The following is a 25,476-nucleotide window of genomic DNA, read 5'->3' on the forward strand; positions in this document are numbered from 1 at the left end:
ACCTGCTGGCAGCTTGGAGGCAAATGAGACTGAGCGAGTTTTGAAACTAACACCCCTGTCACCTAGTGCAGCAGGTTAGAACTAGCTACGGCGTATCGTTGCGTCATGAAAAAGTTGGTCGCATTACTTATGGAATGCACCTTGTATACATATTATTAGTTTTAATTTTTTCTTAAAATATTTTGAAAAATAAAAATGCAAAAGCATATAATGTTAAAAATGATCTACAACTGAATGCGCATCTGTACTAATTGTCAAAACATTAAAATAAACATAGAGTAATCATGATTTATATGGTCCAATTTTAAGTGATTTTAAAATACTACTATCTCATAATACGAAAACAAAAAACAATAAATAAGTCTTACTTCAGGTGTGAAAATTTAAATTAACTCACCAGCTACATTTGTGGAAGATTTAAAAACTGCATATGAAGTTAGTCTCTGACTACAGCAATGAAAAAAAAATTAGTGAACAACATTTGTATATTATTTACATTTCTATTAACTTCTGCAACTAGCTTCTGGCTGACTTTTTAAAAAAATTTTTTCATACAGTGCATATAAGTCTTTGCTACAAATTTTATTTAACTTTAGTTCTTTATACTTGACATAAATTATATTTTTTAAAACAAATCTTGTGGAATTTTAATGTGTTTCTAAGCCATGTGATTCTTACTTATGTACACTTTTGTGAATGTAAATCTGGGTAATCATGCTCACACATTGTCAAGATTTCACTAATTTTTATATCGTATGATGGTTAATTGGTTTTAATATTCTTATTGTAAACAGTCCGTCTTTGTTTAAATCATAAAAGAAAAATGTACAGTAAATAAATACAAATTTTTGAGAAGTCAAAGAAATCACATGCCTTTGGGTAAGAAAAACCTTAAGGACATGCAATATACCATTATTTTGCAATATATATTAGAGTGATAAAAACTAATCATTGCATTGATGGTGGTTGTATTGCCTGCCACTTGTACAGAATGCAACAGACTCCATTCCTTTACCCTTTCCTGCCATTTCTTTCCAACTAAATTAATGTTATAAGATGTTTTTGCCTGTTTTAAAAAGAAAATGACCATTACAATGTCCAAGTTGCCTCTTATGAGTGCACTTGCCAATATTACAAAATAAAGTTGTCCCTATTTACTATACACGAGTGATAAGTTTGCCCTTAATTGGAATGATCTCTAAAGACATTCAGTTTCCTCATATTGAGTGATCATTCTCATGAGCTTGCAGAGACCAAAAATTTTAGGGTAATAACATTTTATAACTTCTATTAAACTATTTTGTAATGTACTTATACTTCCTTTAAATAAGAGTTTATTACAAAATAATTTGATGGGAGTGCTTTTAACATTTCAGGATTCTAATTTAACTCAATAATTAAAATATATAAACTCCAAGATAATTTTTTGTTTTTTTAAAATAATTGATTAAAGTAGCATTGTAGATTATAAAAAATAATGATTAGTTTAAGAGATAGTAGACAAAAATACTTTAAATTATGAATATTATAAATATCCTATTAAAAGCATTTTCAATAAAATAATAATTATATCTAGAGATTCAAAATACTTAGAAAATTTGCATTTAAAAGTTTAACTTTTAAATACATTTAAAAAAAAAACAGAAAACTTACTTCTTCATGCGAAGTACATAAATCCAAGCACATCCAGTCAAAAAGAACACAAAGGACATTGTGAAATATAATCTTGGTAAAGGTATTTCTCCAGCAGATAAATAATTATTATTATTTTCTTCAATAATAGAAAGCTTTAAAAAAATTTTTTTTATGATGAGTTTTCTTATATTAAAAGTCTTATGTAACCAATCATTATTCTAAAATATTTGATTAATTTCAGGTTGTAGAGCCTGAAAATAATCCGACAATTTAGATTAATCAAATAATAAATTGATTAAAATTATCTGATTTATAATTTATCCTTCAAGCTTGTTTCTTAGATGCCAACCTGAGAAAAGAGCTGTCAGAATAGCATAGGATCATGTGTCATGATGAGAAAAAGGTGTGGAGAGCAAAGTCCCCATCTATCCCACTTTCAATATGACATCCCTACAATTTTAAAACATTCATAAACTATCTTAATTTTATTCTACAATAAGTTCTAATGTTTCCAAAGTATCATCCAAAACAAATTATATATAATGTTATTAATTTTATAAATTTAATTATATTAAGTAATTACATAGAAAAAAAAATTACTTTATCATAACATTCATAAAATTTTGAATATTTATTAATAAATTATTTTATAAAAAATGTTTAAAATAAATTTAAATTGATACTGTATTTCTAATTTGATAGAATAAAATTTGTATTATTGACAGAATTTGTCATTTTGTCTATCTTATGCATACATTACATGATTTCTTTGCTTGGGTTTTTCCAATATGCTCAGTTGTAATGTCAGAATAGCATCACCTTAGCAAGTGCAAATTTTTTTGGACAGATTTTAGAACTATGCAATTCTGTCATGCACAAGAACAATTTTTATACAAGATTCTTAATCAGCCATTTGTGAACTGGAAGCATTCTGAACATGTCATTGAATACTCTAACTGGTTTGAGATTCAGTATATAGTGATTTTATAGGACAAAGTGTTAAGTAACATTTACACATCTTGTGCATTAGTGCACTTATTTAAAAGTATAAAAGATCATTCTATAGCTTTTACAGATTAATCTATAAATCCATAATTTACATATGGTTACCATAGAAACTATAAAAAATCTGTAGTGGTTGGCATCTCTGATATTTTTAAGATTTTTAACATAATTCAGTTAGAAAATCTTAAATATCTAAAATTCCAAATTTATAAATCAATAAAAACAAGTAAAAATTATTATTATTAAGTTTAAATATATAAAATATTATTGATCACTTACAGAAAGGTTGACAGCTGTTACAATTTCATTAAACTCTCCTTCATTAGCACAATTATGAAAATACAAGCTATAAAGACCTTCATATTTATCATCATTTATTGTCACTCTGAACTGGAAAAAGTACGATATAAACACAGTTTAATGATTTTTTTCAGATCAATTTAAAAATAATAAGTAAAGTTATATGAAAGATTAAATTTCAATAAATCAATTACTTTCATGTTAACACACGTTTTTACTATCTTACTTAAATACATAATTGCTTTTAAACATTAAAGCATATATTGGTTTATTAACAAAATTTGAGATAAAATTTAAAATTTTTATAACATTTATAATCTATTCAGATTGATGACATAACAAATTTACCTCTGAGTAGCTGAATTGTGGCATGCTTCCACAATTCAGCTACTCAGAGGTAGAGATGATTTGAATGAAAAGTACACCTTGCATAACAAATGGATGGTGCTTTTTGAAAGCATGAAGTTAAAAGGTAATAATAAATACCACAATGTCAATATTCTTTTTGATTCTTTTTATTAATGCAAAATTTTAAATGATGCATTAATAAAAAGAATCAAATTTGAAAAGAATTTGCAGATTTCAATTAACAAATTCTATAATATGTTACAATAACTTTTCTTAAATGTTAATAAATTAAATGTAGTTTTTGTAATAATTACCACCATTAAAAAAGAAAAGCCAGAAAGCCATAATACTTTTATGATATCATTAATAGTAGTCAATCAATTCAACAATTTTTAGAAGTGTTAGAAACATTTTTAAAAGTGTGTTCCAATTTATTCCATATTTAACTGTAAATTTTTGTTTGCATTTTTTATAAGAAATCTCTCTATTGTTATATTATTTGCCATGACTTATAAGTTTGATGTAAATACCATGTAATATTTTAATATAATAAGGTGGACTATATATTGCATACAAGCAAATGTTCATTAACAATAATTGTTTGGCAATCAGTAAGTGATGGTTTAAAACATCTCACATCCTAATATGATAGTCTGTTTCTTACTTATAGGTATTTTACTATGCTTTAGTTGTTTTAAAATATTAATTAGAAATTTTGAGTAAATTTTGTAACACACAATTGTTATATATTATCAGAAGCCTATTTTCCATTTGAAATAATGGGAAACAGGCTCTCTGTCAAAAACATCTGATTTTCAGGAATGGATATGACAGTAAATGAGGTAGGGCTGTGGGCATGCATGTTCCCATTGTGTGCGTACAGTATAAAGGAACTAAAACTACCTTAAAATTTCTATGACAAACTTAGAATCAATGTGTGTTTTTATACACCATTAAAAATTCATTAGACTAATGAAAAGAACAAAAAAGGAATTTGCTATGTACAATTTTTAAAATATTTATATTTATCCTAAATTAAATGTATTAGAGTAACACAATAGTCCATATATCTGAGTAGTAGATACATCAGGTAATAAAGGTAAAATTTAGACATTTCAATTTTTTCTAGAAATGACTGGAAAAAAGTTCTAGAATGTTCAATGTGGGTATATGAGTAACCAAAAAGCATTTCACATATTTCATTGAAAATAGATGCATCAGTAATATCTGACAATGATTCTCAAAAGAACACATTCATATGCTGTTGTTCTATCACTTCAAAAGTGGGCACAAAGCAACTCATGATCTCATTTGTAAAGCATTTATTAAGTGTTCATGGATGAACAAAAGTCAACCAGCTGTTGCAAATGTCAAAGAGTTAATAGTGAAGAAAAAGGAGATGCTCTCCATTTGTTTGGCATCATGACGGAGCTACTCCAACCAATATCGCTGTCATGTAAAAACTCTAATGTACACAACTGAATCATTTGAACATCAAGATCAAAGAACTTTCTCCAAAAATTGATCAAGTCTGATACTGCTGCCAGCACACAGAGCAAAGATAACCTTAGAAAAGCTGGCCATTCTGAGCTAGAAGGTTCTGCCTCATCCACCTTAAGTAAACCCCATCATTCTATGCTCACAAGATTAAAATTTTGCAGCAAAGGTGACAAGATGAGATTGATATTGATGGTGATTACCTACCAGCTAAACTGTAAATCATTATTATGTTGTCAATGAATTTTTTTTCAAAATGTCTAAATTTCATCTTTACAACCTAATAAAATGTAATCAGTCATCTGATACTTAATGGACATATAGCTTAAAATTCAATGAAGATATTGTATAATGTAAAATAATATATCAGTTTTAATCATTTTGAAATGTAATAAACTGACTGTGGTTGTTAAATTTTATAAATTATTTCCTACCTCAAATGTGTAAAATTGCTCTGAAGCTTTATCAATTTGATTTTTATACAACGGGATGATTTTAGATGAACAAGTATCCACAACTGGTTCAGCCTGTGTAGTGCTCTTTTTATCTTCTTTAGTTTCAGCTGTATTCAAATTTTCGTTCTTGGTTTTTTCTATAGTGCCTTTAGAACTATCATCTTGTGTACTTTTCTCACCTGTTTCAGTTTTAGTACCTTGCTTAGTTGAGTCTTCTACTATTTCTTCTGTTAAAACATCTAAATAAATATAACAAATTTTAATTAGCAAAGCTAAGTTTTTGATTAAATATTGAAAACAAATTGTACGCATGATATATAAATATAAGAAAAATTTAACTTTGGTGTATCAATAATTAATATAATTTAATAAAATAATTTGCAACTATAACAAGCTTATACAGATGAATGAAAAATAATAATAATTTATTCATAATTTTAAAATCTTTCAAACAAATTTAATATCAAAATGAGGCAGATATTAGTAAAGAACTTTTACAGAAATTTTAAAATTTTCATACATATCACAACAATAATGAATTATTATATTCTGTATGCAAATTAACTTTATTAAAAAAAAATTAAACATAGATCCATTCAGAAAATAAATGCAATTTTAGTTTATGATGATACTGTAAAACAGAAATTATGTAAAAATCAATTATTGCAATTTGATTTGACTTTTTGATTCTTAAGCTAACAGATAATTTTGTAGGTATATAAATATTTAATTGTGTGTGACTATATTGTTTTATTATAATCTTTAAATGTTTAATAAGATCCACTCATAATAAACTCCTTATAATTAGTTCAACACTGAATAAAATATCACAAACCACAGCAATGCTATTATAATCTAAAATTATTTTAGTTATTAATTTAAAACTGATAATTTAATATCCTAATTTTTAAAAAAATTCTAAATTTTTTTCAATAGTGCTATTATAATAGTTTTAATAGGCTAATACTATAAGAAAATAAGCAAATTAAATATCACATTATCATCAATGTTACTAGCATATATTTAGCAACTTATATGTTACTAGCAACTGATATATATATAATACCATACTTATATCATTTAAAATAACTGAAAATACAATAGAATATTACAAAATTTCAAAGGACCAAGTACACAATGAAATGAATCCAATAAAATTTTTTTCACAGTATCTTTAACAACTTACGTATACAGTAATTGAAGAAATGCCAACAATTTATACTACTGTACCATAAGAAAATAATAATTAAAATGGTTAAAATTTATCATTGATGATAATTGCATGTTTTATCAGCCATGTGTTGAGGCTGATAGCACAAAAAATAAACACACATTTATCTGAAGACAATATCTGAACTGAACTCTGTAACTGAACTCTGATTACAATAAACAAAGTTTTATAAATGTTTATAGTCAAACATAGAAAGTCTTTGTTAAAACTATTCATCCAACACAAAGAAGCCTCTTTAATCATGTCCTCTTTCACTTGTGGTTCTTTATACTTCTCTCCTGTCCTGGTTCATCATTGAATTAAAAATCTCCCAACATTGATCCCTTGAAAAACACATGACCACTCATAGTGAAGTCAGTAATATTTACATTAAGAACCCATAAAAATATTATCCTCTTATTCAAGCCTGACAAGTGTATTTTAATTTATATTTTTTTTAAAACATGCTAAGTCTATTAAAATTAGATAACTGATGACAATATCCCCAATTATTGGGCTGTTCGAAAAGTAATTTTGTTTTTTTATTACTAGAGGAATTAGTTGTATTTTTACCAGCTAATTTCATTTTAAACTACATTTTCATTAGACATTTTGACAGCTGACATTTTAAAGCTTATTTGTAAAAATTTTGTTTGATTCTGTACAATTGTTTTTTTTTTTTTTTTTCGGTGTCCCATCAAATACGGAAAATCGAAAGCATCATTTTTGGCATATTTTGCTTTTTTATTACCAAAAAATCGAAATGCTGTTTAAGCAAGAAAAAAACTGTGGTACATGTATAGAGAAGATGTGTTGAGAGAAAGACAGTGCCAAAACTGGTTCACAAAATTTCATTCTGACAATTTCAATATTGAAGATGCACCACGTTCTGGATGGCCAGTTGAAGCCAATGAAAACAAAATTAAGGTACTGATTGAAGCAAACTGCTGAATAACAACACGTGAAATCACTAAGAGATTAAATTGGTCGAATTGAATCATTCATCATTACTTGAAACGAATTGGTTTCGTTTCAACGCTTGATAAATGGGTTCCACATGTTCTTAAAGAGAGATGCTCTCTTTGGTTGGATTTTAAAGAAATTTTTTTTTGAGCTCTCACCAGACAATTTTACAATTGATTCAAAAGTGTACTGCCATTGAGTAAACAAATTGGAATAAAAATGAGTAATATCATCAAACAGAAAAGGCCAGAATTGATCAACAAAAAAAGGTGTAGTGTTTTACCATGATAATGCTAAATTTCACACAAGTTTGGTAACTCCTCAGAAACTGTTACAGCTTGGATGGGATGTATTACCACACCCACGATATTTGCAGATCTGGAACCCTTGGATTATTACTTGTTCCGGTCTTTACAAAATTTTTTAAACAGTAAAACATTTACTTCAAATGAGGATGTCAAAAATCACTTTGATCAGTTTTTTGTAAGCAAAGATCAAAACTTTTATGAATGTGGAATCATGCTACTACCAGACAGATGGCAACAGGTATTTGACCAAAATGGTCAATATATAATTCAATAAACTATTTATATATTATAAGAAAATTGTTTTTTCCCCCCACAAAAAAAACAAACAAAATTACTTTCTGAACAACCAATATAATAAGCAGATGCTACTATATTTCATAAAATTAAATTTTTCATTAATTTACAGCAAACCTTGTTTCTATTTATTACCTCTTTTAAAAATGGATCTTCTCCTCCTTAATAACAAATAGGTATCACTTGTTAATTCTGCAATACTACGACGTTTTCGAGATGACTCCTCAGATGTGTTCTTATAAAAATGTGGATCATGATCAATTGCTAAATTAGAAAATAATTTGCTGCACTTCACTGTAACTCTGAAATTCAAATGTTTAATTTTAATAATCATCTCAAAAATTTATAATTTGTTATTATTTAAACATTTTAAAGCCAATTATAAGACATTTTAAAACTGTTTAAAATATCTTATAATTTGAAATGGTTTATTATTGAGAAACAAAAAATATTATCGAAAATTGTTGTATTTTAATCTAGATTTTATCAGTCAGCAGCATTCTACTCTTTTGACATTCAAGCATTCATATTAAAAGATTAATAGTGTGTATTCTCTTGACTGTTTAATAAAATAAAAAAAAAAGAAAGAAAAGAGAGAGAGAGAGAAAGAAAGAAAGAAAAGAGAGAGAGAGAGAAAGAAAGAAAGAAAAGAGAGAGAGAGAGAGAGAGATAACTCTCAGTAAACACAAAGGTATTTAATACAGATTTCATGTTAACTAATTCATGAGCAATTGACTTCTGTAAAAAGAAAACATATTTTGATAAATAACAATTATGTAAAGTTAGAAACAACAATTCAAATGTTTTTGAGTTATCATGACTCATCATCAAGAATGTATGGAAATAGTCAAACTGAATGCTCTTCTCATTGAAGTACACAAGCAGATTTATAAACAAAAGTGATTGCTATGGCAAAAAAAAATTAAAAATTAATTTTCATGTATTTCATAATTCAATTAGCATATTTACGACAAAAGAATAATAGCAGAGAAAACACTATTCTGTTCTACCATCATATATGTTCTGACTGAAAAAAAAATCTCTTTCTTTTTAAGAAAATTTTTACTTTATTTTCTCCATACTTGTATTATCAATAAGCAGTTATTTATTGTGATATTGTCACAATACCAGGCTGTAATCTTTCATCACAATGCTCTCAATTTTAGTAGTGTCTTGCTTCTGTATGCAATACTTTTCCTGTTAACAATAGAATCATGCTGGTCATCTAACTAACTCTGTTCAGGAGATAATTTTTTAACTGAAATAATGTAACTTCCAGTCCAAACCAAAAATTCATATATAGTTAATCAGAGCCTCCAGTGTCTAAACTTTCCATATCTTGTACTTCCCTGCTAAACAACTCAGAAAGTTAACAATTCTACGGTGCCAATCATTTATTAGAGGCTACTCATTCATTCACCTCAATAAACAAAACTTTAAAAAATATTTTTGTATATTGCATATATAATAAAAATTAATAACTATACCTGTTGTTAGCAAAATCCATAATAAAACTAACAAGATCAATACTATTATCTGTAGTCATAACGTCCTCTTTCAATAAGCATCGATCTTGACGAGTATCCTGTATTAAAATATAATTAATACATTACTATTAAAACACAAATAAGATTTTTTTTTTTTTTGAAATTTACAATATTTATAAACTATTTTTGATCAAATTAAAAAATCTGAAATGTTCTTTAAATGTAATAGAGGTACACAATCTCTTATTCAAAACATTTGGGGACATAACATGTTTCAGAAATAACAATTTCTCAGTTATCAGAATAGCCAATACATCGCCAACTGCCGTAAATAATCAGCTAACTTTTGGATATAAACGATTAAAGATTAGAAATAAATTTGGCACTTGAGGTAGGCGTTAGGCGCCATCTCTTATTAAAATTAATAATTATAATAATTTAAATAATTTAGATTAAACCGGAAGAAAATTATTAAAAAAATTATTTAAATTATTATAATTATTAATTTTAATAAGAGATGGTGCCTAACGCCTACCTCAAGTGCCAAATTTATTTCTAATCTTTAATCGTTTATATCCAAAAGTTAGCCCGATTATTTACAGCAGTTGGCAATGTATTGGCTTAATGTTATTGGGTTTAGTACAATGTTTATTTGTTATCAGAATAGTAAGATCAGAATCTTATCATAGATATACTGAGATTAAACTTCTGCAATAACACTATCAATGATAACATGAACTTCTTTCTGCTTCTCACCATCCTTCACAGTAATATTAAAATCACAAAATATCAACAAGGAACAAAAGCACAGGTGCTAAGATATGACTGATGCAACAGGCCTGCATAAGTGCAAAGCACAGGTTGAATGGAAGTCACATGCCATAACCCATGTGAAGTGAAGACAACCTACATAAAAAAGTTATTGGTTTTTGAACTTCTCAGAATTTCAGGTTTAATGATACTGTATGTAATCTCTTATGCCTGTTAATGATCTTATAATTACACATCTTAATATGTTCTATAAAAATGTTTTTATTTAAACAATGAAGATTATTGCTGTTTTCCTCTCTATACTATTTTCTTTTTTCTTTTTAAACTAAATTCCAACTTTTTGTTTGACTCTTCTATTATTTCTATTTTATTTTATAACACTTTTTTTTGGTCATCATTTCTAGAATTGAGTTGAAAGTGATCATGAGATTTTACTACGTCATGTCACTGAAGAAATATAACTGAATCTATTTTTCAGATATTATTTTATTCCGTGATACTAAAGAAAGAATCCATAAGAAATTGAGAAATTATCCATATATAAAATAATGTATATTCTTACCAAATATGGCGTTACACTGTCACTAACTGTTCTTGTTAAAGTAAATCCAAACTGTAGACATAAAATAATAATTTTAAAACTATTGAAAAATATATCATTTAAAAAACAAAATCATAAATTAATATTAAATTTTAAAAAATTACTCTTACTATTCATAATAAACTATATAAGTAAAGAAGAGATTTAGTAAATGCTGCTTAATGTAATCACTAAGACTAGGAATTTTAGTTGATGATAATCTTACATTTAAGTAATTATAGAAGTTAGTAAAAACAGAAAATAGTTTTTTAAAATGTGAATTAGTTTGTAGTTTTTATGTAAATTGAAGAAATCCAATTTTGAAGTTGGATTGATGAAGTTGGATAAGATTGCTGTTGTTGTAATTCTAAATTTATGAAAAGAATTTTAATATTTTCAGTAGTTTGCATATCTTCCTAGGACTAAATAAAAAGCTTAATTTTGTTAAAATTGCCGCAGTAATAAAAGGGTACCTGTAATCATGCCTTTCATCACATAATGACAGGTTCAAGTGGAAGAGGAACATTTATGATTTCAACAAAAGCCTTTCTTCTGCTTTTACAAATATTTTTTAAGTTCAGACACATACCTGTCAACTAGAAAAAAGGCACTTCTAATTAATTCTACTACTCAATCAACTGCATGAATGACACAAGTTATACAGATTATTTCTGGAAACAGCTTTTGTAAGCATCAACATGCTTTAATCATATATGGAGCTGCATCAGTTAGAACAATTAAGAAATTTTTATATAGAGATCTTTGTTTGTTTTCAGAGTAATTTAAGACTTTTTTAACTGCTTAAGAACCTGTAACATTATTGCAACATTCCAGAACAGAAATATCTAATAAAATAGGGAGTTCTTCAATCCCTTCACCCAACTTGCTAATTAAAATTGCTAAGCTAAATCTACCTCACAGATTATTAGATTATTTTTATGCAATGATTTTAATCATCATCATCTTCAAAACATTTAATATGTCACTTTCAGTATCAACCTTATCAGAATGATTACAATGTTGCAGCACTGTATTGAAGAGCTTTTTGCAGTGGTTGTGTACAAGAAAATGTTAATGCAACAATAAAACTTAATCTAATATAATGAAAACATAGCAATTACCATGTAATTAATTCTATTAATTTACATAATAGTAAATCTAAAATTTTAATATATAGCTATCCCTTTATCTACACAAAAATTATTTATGATATAATTCAACTGCAGTAGCTACTATGTAAATTTAATTCATTTAAATTAGGACTAAAAGCTACGCAACTCTACAATCTTCGCTCATAAGAAAAAATTTTAATATGAAAAAGTTAAGTTACATTCCTCATGAAAATACAATAAAAGAAAGAGAGAAAAATGCTTTTTGAATTCCTTATGATAACGTTCCAAGGTATTTTTTTCCCCGTAACTCCGAGTTTAAAATATTGTTCAAAAAAGACTGATTGAGAATAAAAACATTTGCAAGATGATGTTCTACAAAGAATAAGTGAATATTGCAAAGATTTTTATTCATAATAGACAATACTGAAAAGTTATTTTATTATATTTGAAGAGACATCAAACTGAAACCATGTAAATTGAGAGATATCTGTAATGTTATAAATTCTATTAAATAACATAATATTAAAAGATTACTATTTCTTTATTCTTTGTTGGAGGAATCATGAATTTGTCCACTTTAACTTCCAAGGAACCATCTTTAAAGAAGCCAAAAGTACTAATGGTAAAATATCTTCTATTATCATTCTATAAGAAAAAAAAAGATAAATAAATATACTTTAAGAAATATATCATCTACAATAACAAAATATTTGTTTAATTCAAAGATTACATTCATAATTACAATAATTAATATAATTTAAAATAAATTTTAATTTCTAAACTCAAACAACTAATTTCATACTATTACATAGTGACAAGTGAAAGTGGCAATCAAATTTTCCTGATTTTTCCAGAAGAAAAAGCTCTCTTTTCCTTGACATACCAGAAGATTGAATGTAAGTAATTAAATTGCTGAATGTAATCATGTTTGTGTTGTAGTATAAACAATGTAAAATTTAATTAGAAATAAACTCTTTTGAATTTGCATTTACAAATATCTGGAAATCAATCCAACAAATTGATGGAAAATTCACCATGGAAATGGAAAACCCACCATCGATTGATGGTGGATTTTCTATTATGCTGCAGACAGGTAAATTTAGCCAGATAATTGGGTTTAATACATCTGTTAAGAATGAATAATTTGTTATCAGTTATTATTTTGATTAAGTTGATTCCAAGTCTATTAGTATACTTATCTTTAGAAAGACGAATGTTCCAAATGTGGGAATTAGGACCATCATACCAAGAATCCATCAAGTTAGAAATACGCGAATTAAAATCTCCCACTAATAAAATAAATGGAGTAATATGTTGCCAGATATCAATAATGTTAAAAATTACTTTTAGTTTTTCCAAGAAATCAGGTGAAATATAGGTAATCATTATTATAATTAATTTATTATCTTCATTTCCAAGTATAGATTCTTTCATGGATATTAATAATAGTATATAGTTATCAGATTTTTCCGTGTAAATAATTGTACAAAGGTTCTTTTTTAATAGAATACATAACCCACCACAGTTGGTTTACATGCTAATGCTGTTTCAATTATGAAATGGTTAAAGAAATTTGATTTATATACTAAGTTAGATATCATCCATGTCTCTGTTATTCCAATAATATCTAGATTAAATTTAGATTGTAAAAAATTGAGTATTGGTATTTTAGTTTTAAGTCCCTGGCAGTTCCAGTTTATGATCACAAAGGGCTGATTAATTAAAATAGGTTTCTTCTAATGGAATGTACTCTGTCTTAATGGACATCAACTTGTAGTTGTCCCTGGCAAGGAAAAAGGGAGAAAAGTCTCTACATGAACCAGTTTTCCCAAAACAGCACTGAATGTCAGTCTGTCTCGACCTATTATTAACATATTGTTGCGTAATTTTACTTGCTGGTTTTGTTTTCTAATATCATGAAAGATTGGGAGTAATAATTTACATCTAATTCTGGTTTTCCTTTGTTAGATCATGGAAGATTTGCATATCTGTCCATTCATTCAGAAAGTTTTGTTGTTTCATTTTTATGAATTTTGTGAAAAAGTTATCATGGATTTGATTGTTTTGTAAAGTTAATCTTATTTACTGGGTTCATTGATTTAGTCAGTTGAGTAATCTCCAAAATATCTTCATGTGATGCATTTTGTATATTCAATACTGTAGTAATAAAATTATGTATTTCTACTTTTGAAATATTCCTTGAGGTCGAATAATTATAAAGAATTATATTATTACGATGAAATTCATTAATTAGAACATCCATTTTGTATTGCATCATTTCTTTTTCTGATTTTAAAGTCTCAATTTGCTGTTTTAGGTTATTAATTTGTCCTTGGATATCTTTATATTGCTCTTTGGTTTCTCAGATACTTTCATGTATAAGGTCCAGATCTTCCTTAATAGATGATATTTGGGTTGAAAGTTTTTCATTAGAAGAAAGAATTAAGTCAGAAATTTTGTCCCATAGGACTGTCGTTGAGATGTCCAGCAAAATGTTTGGATTATTTAAAGAAATATTTGGCTAACCTGATTGTCTTTGAGGGCTATGGGGAGTTATATCTTGAAACAAATCAATAGCAGCCAAAGATGATTCTTGTGAAACTTTATCACCAAGCAAGTTATAATCCGTTATAAGTTTAGAAGTGGATGGAGAAGACAAGTTTTTCTTACTACCCTGTTTGGCACAGTTTAGTGGTGGTCTCCCTCTTTTGACCGGCAAACATTGCATTTTAATTAGTACGTAGTAGTATTTCTTCAAAAATATTAGATAGAATTTGAAATAAAACTTTGTTTAGTAAAATTAATTGAACAAAAATAGCCAACACTGCGGTTCTTACAAGTTAACAAAGTGCACAAAAAAAGTCACCCATAGACTCAACTACCAGACGCCCCCAAATATTGAATTATACTGATATTATTCTAATATGTACTAGGTCAGAAACTATCCTTATAAAAACTGAAGAATTAACAAATAAACTTTGCTTGCATTCAATAATGCTATCAATTTTCATTGTTTTATTTTGATATGCATGTATGTATAAATAATTTGTTTAGTTTATTTGTATTTCTGATTTATTGCAAAATGGTTTATGGGAAAATAATAAATTCTAGTTAATTTAAAAAACAAAATTCCATTTTTGCCCATCCAACTTGCATTGGGAAGGTCACATATTATCTGGCTAAAGTGAAACACTAACTTTTCTCCTTGCTTTATCCAAAATGGAGTGAATAAAGCCCAAATTTTAAATTTTATCATTGCTTCATCATCTTTTTCTGAATAATGTCAGCATGTGATTCAAATAAAGTGCACTTTATACAGATAGAGTTCAAAATGAATAACTTACTTAAAGACTTGTATAAAGTCTGCATTAGCCAGTTAATTCTAGCATTATCTGACTTATGGGATTAGCCATAGCATAACAAATAAGCTATGAAAAGATGGATGTTATTGAATAAATAAGCAAATTTTGTTTTGGTTTGATTTCAAAGAAATAAGTTTAATAATAATTGATGAAGTTATTTATTATAAAAAATCTTTAATAACTGCTAATTCTATGATCATATCAATAATATGTACTAAAAAAGTATAAAAATTGTTTTTTACAAAATAAAAAAAATTGAATTATTAATTGCATTTTCAAAAAAAATTTTTCTGAAGATCAATTCTTATTTAAATTTTCTTGTTTAGGAATAGTTAATATATAATTATTAACAGATTCCGAGTGTCAGCTTGAACATTATAAGGCCGCGACTCCACTAGCCATAAAACCCCTCACCGTAAAAGCTTTTAATCACGTGACCATGATATTTTGTGCCTGAGCAGGTCATAAAACCAACGTAAAAGCGAGTTGAGCAGCGTTCAACTTTCGAAGCAAATATGATCGTAAAACGGTACCATCCACCAATCAAAAGTCAGTGAAATCTAGGTCATTGTGACGATGCGAAAATGGCGGAAAACAAGCTTTTGTGTATGTTCTCTTGTGGCTACTCTAGAAGATCTGGAAAGATTTATCGAAAACATCCGAAAGTATTCATATATCTACGACAAGAGGTATTCCGATTACAATAATGAATGCCTAAAACACGCGATATGGACGGCCAAAGGAAAATCCTTCAATTTAGAGGAGTATATAATAAAAAAGCTAAGCTTATAAGTGCTGTATATTATCTTAATAATACAATAATAAAAGTCAATATATGAAAGTAAAGATATTACTTTTACTACATTTGTAATTATGGTACAGAAAAACTCGTAGAATATAATCATTGTCTTTATATCAATATATCATGTATACAACCGTAATAGTACCGTCGCCGTAAAAAGCTTCGCTAGCTGGACCTCCACCGCAATCCGAGCGCAAACGCAAATAGGTCATGTGATTAAAAGCTTTTACGGCAAGGGGTTTTACGGTTAGTGGAGGTGGAGTTGCGGCCTAAATGTAGAACTCTTCTGTTACAGCAGGCTGTGAAATATTTTCATGGTCCATTGATAAGGTGACCAGATTTTAACATTGGAAAAGTGAGACAAAATTCACAGGGAGGGGAGGGGTTGTCTTGTTTAAAAAAATTGTTCTAGAGCAACAAAATTTTATCATTAAAAAAAACACATAAATTGTATTGTATTTTTTTAAATTTCAACATATGTAAAATTTACAAATTTAATAAATATATATATATATATATATATACTATTATAAATTTTTAAAAAAACTATTCTTTTACATATTTCTCATTTGAGTGAATTTTTTTTAATAAATTGCTGCTGTTGTTTAAAATGTCATAAAATTTTTCACAAGAATTTGTTAAATTATATTTTACACATAATATTGCTTTTATAGTCTCAACACTTAATTGTGATTTGTCAGATGTCCACACTTTATTCATGGTAGAAAAAAAATGCATTCAGTGGGGGCATTTGTTCCTGGTAAGGACAGTGTGTATTCCACAATTTTTAATGCATTATTGTATGGAACATAGTTTGTTTCAAAATGATGAAATATTTCTAGCCATTTGTTCTCTGTTGAGATTTTTGCTGATGCCCAAGATTTAACCTTTTCCTTATCAATATATTTTTTAATAATAATACTTTGTTAAAAAGATCATTTTCGGAAATATTGCTATCTGGAAAATATTGACAAATGTGATTGAATGATTTTTGCACATCTTCCCAATTAAGTTCTTCTTTTAACACGACCGAATGAAAATGTTCAATATCATTGTAATGTCCCAGCAAAGAATGCCTGTTGTTCACACATACAGCTTTCAGGGTCACATTCATCTCTTTTGTTCTAAAGGGATTAGTCACCAGAAGGGTTGGGAAGGAAATTTCTACAAGGGACAAAATATATATCTAATATGGCATACAGCCACAATACGAAACGATCTTTACTGAATCTTAAACATAAGATGCAAGTTTATTACACATAATTGACAAAAATTTAATCCTTCCAAAAAGTTGGGATTTTTTAAAATGCCGCAGGACAAGGGACAAATTGTTAAAAATAGGGACTGTCCCACCAAAAGTGGGATGTCTGGTCACCTTATTCATTGAGTATAATAGTATTTACTGGAACCCTGGATATGAACAGTTCTGGTAACACAGATTGGATATGAATATGGAAAACAATACATGGCTATATTTGCCATTTTGATTACTTACCAAGCACTGCTTGACATTACAATCATGTGCATGTTAATTTGAAGCACATGTTGTTTTATATTAATTAAAGTAAAAAATCACATAAAACTTTAAAAATTATTAAATGACTTTCAAGTTAGAAGATATTATATGAAGATTTTTTATCACAGTTTTCTAAATAGTAATTAGATAACAAGAAGAATTTAAGAATGCTAGACTAGCCATTATAATCCAAGTCTTTACTATGTAGATAGCTTAACTTTTGTTGAATATATTAAGTCTAGATGGAATGTCACTACAACAATCAAGAATGACATACATTTTGGTCTCCCTACTATAGTTACTACATAACACATGAGCAAAATGCTATATTATTGATTGTAAAAACATTCACATTTATTAACGTCATTGAGAAAAGTTGTCATAGAAATATTCTACTAGATTAATATTCACTATAAACAAAAATACAAGAAATGGCTTCATCCATGCAAAATAAAACAGTGATATGAAAAAAATATTATAATAGTTATCATTTCCTCCCTTTGTTTTAATCCATAGTCTATTTCATTATGTTATTAACTTAAATGTGATTTTAAGTAATGAAATCAAAACTACTAAACTGACAAATGAGAATTAAAATTGAATAATAATTTTTTTCTTTCTTTCTTAACTGGAGAACATACTAATTCATAAGTAATAACCAAATAATAATGCCAGATTAACTTTTCAGAACTTCAAATGTAATTAATTAGTCCCAAAAGTTTATCTTATATTTTCACTTGGTTATTGGAATAATTTGGCCTTGGTTGTCTTAATGTAATTATGTTATATTCTCTCTATAATGCCTATTTTGAAAATCTAATTATTTCTTAATGTTCTGCTGTAATATTCAGACAATATTTTTCAGTGTAATATCACATCAATTAACATGTATGAAGTGCAGTCAAAAAGTTCCGGGACTGGTCCAATAAAAAATGTCTGACATACATGTTAATTTATTGAGAATTTTGCCTTCAAGATAAGTTCCTTCTGCAGCTATACATACTGTAGATTCCAAGCTTCTTCCAGCTTTCCTGGAATTCTTTTTCTGACATTATTAATTAAGCACTTACTGAGATTCTGTTTGAATGTCATCAATGTTGTCAAACCACTGTCCTTTCAGCACCTTTTTCCAGCCGTGGAAATATAAAAAATCATATGGCACCAAATCTGGTGAAAAAGGAGAGTGGGAAACCATGGCCATTTTATTTTTGGCAAGAAACTGTTAACTAGCTGTGTGAGCAGAGATATTGTCATAATGCAACAACTAGTTTTAAGCTTTCCAAACATCTGGTCTTTTTTGTCTGACATTTTCATCACACAGGTGCCTTGAAACATCCACATAAAAATTTTAAATTCACAGTTTGACCTTGTGAAACAAATTCTCAAAGAATAATTCTCTCCCTATCAAAAAAAAAACAACCATGCTCTTGAGAGATTGCATTTCATTTGGTTTGGACAAGTCATGAGTTTTTTACTGAGTCAAATGTTGTTTGGTTTCAGGGTCATAGCTGTAAATCCATGTTTTGTCTCCTGTAGTCACTTTTTCTGTTGCAGTTTTGTTTCAAACTTTCCAAGTTTTAAAACAAAATTTCATGCACACATGCTGTTCCTTAAAAAAAATCATTTTACAAAGCAATGAAAATCACAAATTGACAAAACATGGATCTAATCTAAATAGCAAGAAACAAACTACAGTGGTGCCTCGTATAACATACGCCTCGAATAACGGACGTTGCGAACAACGGACTTTCTGTTTGGCCGTTACGTGACTCGAGCAACGGACTGGCTGCGAACAACGAACTTTCCGGCATAATTGGTGACTGCTCCATGGGTGCGTTCTTTAATAGCAGTCGCTCTGCGTCTCCGCTACTACGGGAGTGCGCTGCTGTTTGTAGGCATTTTGGAACGATGGTGAAAGAAAGAAAGATAGCGGTGCCCGTGCTATCGATAGTGTCGTGATGGAGGAATCTACAATTCTAAAATATGAGCTTTAAAAGGCAAAAGAAGGGTCCCAATTGTAAAATTTAACCATAAAATGGATTATTTGTTGAAAGAGCATTCAAAATAGCCTCAAAAAAAAATTCATAAAGACACTTACATCACCGCGTGCGCTAAATTGCGCTTTCACAATTTCTAAATTCTCATTCATAAAACCACATAATGAACCCGGAAACGAAACTATCTGAGCCATGGAGGACGCCATGTTGCTTTCCACCGTAAACTACTGCTACAAGCGGCCGTTTTTGCCATTCGACGGCGCGCACTCCCACCGGAATTTAGGAACGCGTTCCGCAGGAATTTTTAAACAGATGTCGCTCGCGCAGAGTTACGCGAAGGAATAAAAGAACGCACCCCATTTTCATTTTTTTAATGATACAGTACGGTTATTTTATGCTGCGGAACGAATTAGATGTTTTAACATGTTTTTCTATGGGAAAATGCGTTTCGTATAACGGACGTTTCACTTAACGGACGTGCACCTGGAACGGATTAAGTACGTTATATGAGGCACCACTGTATATACAATAAGGGCACGAAATTTAGTGGAAAACTAAATAACAATGTCTGTTATGCATTCTAGTTTGCACAAGTTTAGCATGTGGCTTCTTAGCTAGGTTGCAGCTGAAGTTTTCATCTCTAAAACATGAATGTCAAACGTTGAGTGCCGCTTACAAGATAGTGGCACTCAACGTTAGACATTCACGTTTTGGAGATGAAAACTTTGGCTGCAACCTTGCTATTGTAGCATCACATCACTATTCCTGGAACTTTTTAACTGCACCTCATATATAACATATGACAGAACAGCTTTTATCAATCCTGTAATTGATATTGTATCCGGAGAATATCTGTTTGTAGATTTTGATCTAAATATAAAAATATTGTATAAATAATCCAAATAAATTATTAAAGTTAATAAAAAAATTTATGCTTTCCAGATTTGCTAACTCATCTTCAGCATTATAAAATTTTTCTAAAGACAAAAATTATTAATTGTTACACATACTAAAAACATTGAAAAAATATATAGAAAAAAAAATACTTAACTTTTAAATTATTCTAAAAGCTTTAGAATGTACAATGTATAAAATTTTTATTATTGGAAAGAATTTGTTTGTCTGAAGATGAGCCAGCAAGAATTTGAAAGCATTTGGATTTTAAGCATTCAGAAAATTTAGTCAAATAAAGGGTAATTTCCTTATCAGTTTAAGTTCTGATTGAAACTGTAAAGATTTCTGAAAATTATTTCAAAAATAATGTAAAAAATGATGCTGAAAAACAATTCATCATATGAAGAGTAAGTTAGTTCTGAAGATATTGACTATGTTTACAGACGTATCATAATTTTATTTATAAACAAAACACTATCTTCATGAATTTTGTAAACAATATACATAACATTGACACAAAAATTTAGGTGATAATCTGAATGTCGATAAACACTTTCAACATTTGCTAAGTAATGATTATGATAAACAAATACTATTGAATCTCAATATAATGAATTAATAAAGGATGTTCTGATATTAGTTGTTTATTGCATTGAAAATGTCATGTTCAATTCAAAAACTATATGAGGCAAGATAAGAGAGAGAAACAAACTGTATTAAATGTAAGGAAAACAAACACATTTCCAACCAAGTTCATAAGGAATAACTGCAGACACACTGTCCAAAAGGCATTCCTGATACTAACAGCTGCAGTCTGATATTCACAAATACTGTAATTCCACTATAACAGATGTGTTGAAACAAACATTTATCATTTCCAAAATCTGTTATATTAGAATCACAAAATGCAGTCAACAGTACTAAACTAAGCAAGCAGCACAGAAATAGTGATCAAAGCAAAATGAATGCAACAGAAGTAGAAATGCTACTTGAACCATTCATCCTTAGATCTATTTACAATATAAAACATTCTACTATTCATTATTAACATTTTGTAATTTTAATTAATAAAATAAACAAATTAAAAATTTCCAAGTTTATATTATCATTTCTAGTTGTGAACAAGACAGTTTTCAAACATGAAATCTTCTTTACTGAATTTAAAATTTACTAAATAATAAATGCACTAAATACTGGATAATATTCAAAACACTTACACAACCAAAAATCCAGCTCATGAAACAAACCCACCGTAACTGGATTGTATGAAGGTTTGCAGTTTACAGCAAACTCACGTATAATCCAATTTTCATCCCATCCTCCTCTTATAATTCTTCCCAATATAAAGTAACAGCTTTTAGAGCCTTAGTAAAAAGGGTGTTTGCAAACTCTTCTACTTTCAAGGAGAGATCTCATGAATTGCAGTACATAAAACAACTTGCTATCCAGCACAGATACCTGCCTAAATTAATAAAAAGTATAGTGAACAAATCTGGGGAGCAAGACCAAACTACAAAAAAGACAGAACATAAATTCAAGGTTGTGAAGTATAACAAAATCCTGATGGCTATATACCAAGAAGTGGCAGGAGACAACAATCTTTCCTTGGCCTACAGAAGAAACACCACCATCTATATGCTTCTTAGAAACTCCAAAGACCCTCATAATAAGATGTTCCTTCATTAGTATACTCCATATCACTTCAGGACAACAGATAGATGGCCAAAACCTACAATACACTGGGGCTACAATACATTCATTAAAAGAGCATCTGCAAGAACATCTTATATCAATTAATAAAAGGCAAACTATATATGCTTTGGATGAGGATATGCAATCAATCAATCAATCATTTTATTTAACACACATAATATACAGTGCATACTTGGTACCGCTGGGCACAACCAAGTAAATACAATCAATACATCAAAATATGAGTAATAACAGTAATAATACCAATATTAAAATTCAAATGATACACTAAAAGTGAATAAAATGCAATATATAATAACAGTAATACAAATATTAAAATACAGAGTGTTACTATAAGAGTAAAAGAAATATAACATATAATAATCAGAATATAGTAAATAAAAATAAGTATGAAAATAATAATACAACAATAAAGATACATAATGATACATAAATAAGAAATTAGATACAATAAATCAGAATACAGGGAATAATAATAGCAATACAAAATATTAAAAAGCAAAATGAAAACATTAAGAGAAAATAAGATACAATAACACAAAATATAAGTAATAATAACAATAATACAAATACAAATAGTTTAACAAATGGTTAGGCACTATGGCCAAAGGCAGAAGGAGCATTGCAGATGCTATCTATAGTTTGGCACAGTAGTGGTTTTAAAGTATGCACTGATGAGGTCTATGAAGACTTTATGGATATCCTCATTACCTAGGAGGTGGCTAAGGCAGGGTGGCCAGCTGTGGCCATGCTGCATGATGACAGTTTTAAGGTGTTGGCGTTGCAGGTCCAGCATAGGACAGTCCAGGATGTAGTGCCTGGATGAGGATATGCAGGTGAACATTGATAATGCCTGTCTCACTTATCAGACACAGGAGCTTTCTATACTTAAGTATCTAAAAATGCTATAAATGTATAAGGCCAATGGAAACAACACACTTATCAACTACAAGAATAACAATACATTATCCCCAGCTTGAAGGTCATTATTGGATACTTAATATTACTTTTACATCTAGATAATTACATCCCAATTCAAACACATGACATCTGATGGCCATCAGGCATACACATTTTATATTTTAAATTATTATATTCCATTATATGTTCTATTCTGATATAAGTTTCTGAATAAGTTCTTTAACTTGAGGATAATTGCTAAAAGCAATTGAAAACATTCATTTTTCTCCAATGTAATGTTTCACAAGCTGGATTTTTGGTTGTATAAGTGCTTTTAAAATTTAAATTTTATATAGCCTTTAATGGTGTATGAGAATCTAGATCTTCCATGGACACTAATGGCCTATGGGACTATGTCCACTGCATACACTGTATCCCTACTGTCACACTCCATATCATTTTTAGTTTAACAGCAAAAATTTGATTTAGAAAATTATAATGAACTGAAAAACTGATAATTTACATATACCTGATGAAAAAGTTTTTGTTACTAAAGAGTTTATAATAAAGAGAAATAATAGAATTTGAAAAGAAATTTAAATTTTAATACTATACTTTTAACAGTAATGACAAGTAGAAATGTTAAGTGATGATATGATCAGGGTTCCTAATCAAATTTTTGTTTTAAATTCCATGACTTTTCCCAACCAACTTTGTACAAATTCCCTGACCCTCATGACCCTTACAGTATGACACATTGACAAAATAAAACAGCATTTGACTTATTATGCACATATATTATTGCTTCTCCAACTTTTTAGTTAGTTATTTTTTTTAATTAACAGTTATATATTTTTTATAATTGCCAAGTTATTAAAACTAAAAATAAAATGTTTTATTAAATTAAACTAGTTTATTCTGTTATTAATCCACAACCATAAATTACATGGCTTAAAAAAAGAAAAAAGTCATTATTTATTTATTATTCATTAATAAATCCTGTATAATCCATGAACAAAAGTATATATTTATTAAATTTATCCCTTAATAAATTTCCTGAACTTTGTAAAATATTAATAAACTAGAAAAAAAAATCATAAATTGTTTTGTTACACAATCAAAATTATTAAAATGAAAAATGATAATACCATTTAAATTAAATTTATTTATAATTTTTTGTAATTTGCAAACTTTTGGGGAAATTTTGTGTATGCTTGGGAGAAATTTTGGATACTAAAAATATCCTGCACTCCTTTTTTATAAGTTATTGCACCACATTACTTCTTGCTGCCTACAGACAGCTACACTTAGTCAAGCACATTGACAGCAAAAAAATCAACAAGGCAGATAAGGAAGAAAATTCCCTAACTTTTTGACAAATTCCCCAACTCTCCATGACTTTTTTCAAACACTAATGAAAATCCCTGATTTTTCCTGACTTTCCAGGTACTGGTACATGGGAACCCTGTACAAAATATATGCAAATAATGTTTTCAAAATTTATCATCATAAATGTTTTGCTGTTATTGGGCTGCAATTTGAAAAATTGTAGACCTATAAAATCCATCTGTATGTCTGTCCTTCCTTAATCTCAAGAACAGAGTTAGATAGTGAAAGACGAGACCAGATATGGAAACTTTAGAGGCAGGAGGTCACGATTAATAATATACAAATATTAAACGCAAATCGGAAGTCACGTTATTTCAATTCAAAAATTTTTTCCCCGAAAAGTGTTAGATGACCGAAACGACTGTATTGTTAAAGGAAAAGTGTGATGTACAGAGGCAAGCCACTACTAATTTGAGATGGAGAGCATATATTTTAAATTAAATAAATTTAAAATATGATTAAAAATTGCAGCCTGGCATTTGATGATGTCACAATAAATAATTGCTTGTTGTTGTAAGTACTTTTTGCCAAAGAACAAGTCATTGAAAATAAACATTACTGCTGATTCACTTGAATTATATAATTTCATTGTTCTCTTATGTTTTATTAATATAATTCTTTAAATAGTAGTAAAAGATTTATTTAAAAACTATACTTTATTTGTATTTATTACTTGAATTATTACTGTTTAAAAAATCAATATTTAGTGCACTTTATACAGATTTAGTAATGATATTACTACTGAAAGTACACAAACAAATCAAAAATTAGTTAGTTCTCAAATTTTATATGCCTTTGTGTCCTTATCTTATATAAGGGGCAATAAAAAGTTTCTTTTTAAGGACGTGGCTGCAATATATATGGAAATTAGCACATTGCCGATGTGGAGTATATAAGCACCGACAGAGAGGCGTGGGATTATTGTGTGGAAAACATTT

The 25,476-nt window shown here is 28.4% G+C and overlaps 1 protein-coding gene across 1 annotated transcript in view; it reads right to left on the bottom strand.

Moving 5' to 3' along the window:
* The window catches only part of LOC136973271 (protein GPR107), a 61,292-nt gene that overhangs the window by 23,886 nt on the left and 11,930 nt on the right, over positions 1 to 25,476 (bottom strand). The window contains exons 2-8 of the mRNA XM_067267982.1: positions 12,500 to 12,610; positions 10,836 to 10,886; positions 9,503 to 9,600; positions 8,151 to 8,317; positions 5,220 to 5,479; positions 2,920 to 3,030; positions 1,654 to 1,787 (exon numbers count right to left, since the gene is read on the bottom strand). Of these exons, the coding sequence (XP_067124083.1) occupies positions 1,654 to 1,787; positions 2,920 to 3,030; positions 5,220 to 5,479; positions 8,151 to 8,317; positions 9,503 to 9,600; positions 10,836 to 10,886; positions 12,500 to 12,610 (932 nt within the window). The remainder of the gene's footprint in view (positions 1 to 1,653; positions 1,788 to 2,919; positions 3,031 to 5,219; positions 5,480 to 8,150; positions 8,318 to 9,502; positions 9,601 to 10,835; positions 10,887 to 12,499; positions 12,611 to 25,476) is intronic.

The sequence above is a fragment of the Centruroides vittatus genome, unplaced genomic scaffold (assembly GCF_030686945.1).
Source record: "Centruroides vittatus isolate TY-2023 unplaced genomic scaffold, ASM3068694v2 contig_3127, whole genome shotgun sequence".
NCBI lineage: Eukaryota > Metazoa > Arthropoda > Arachnida > Scorpiones > Buthidae > Centruroides > Centruroides vittatus.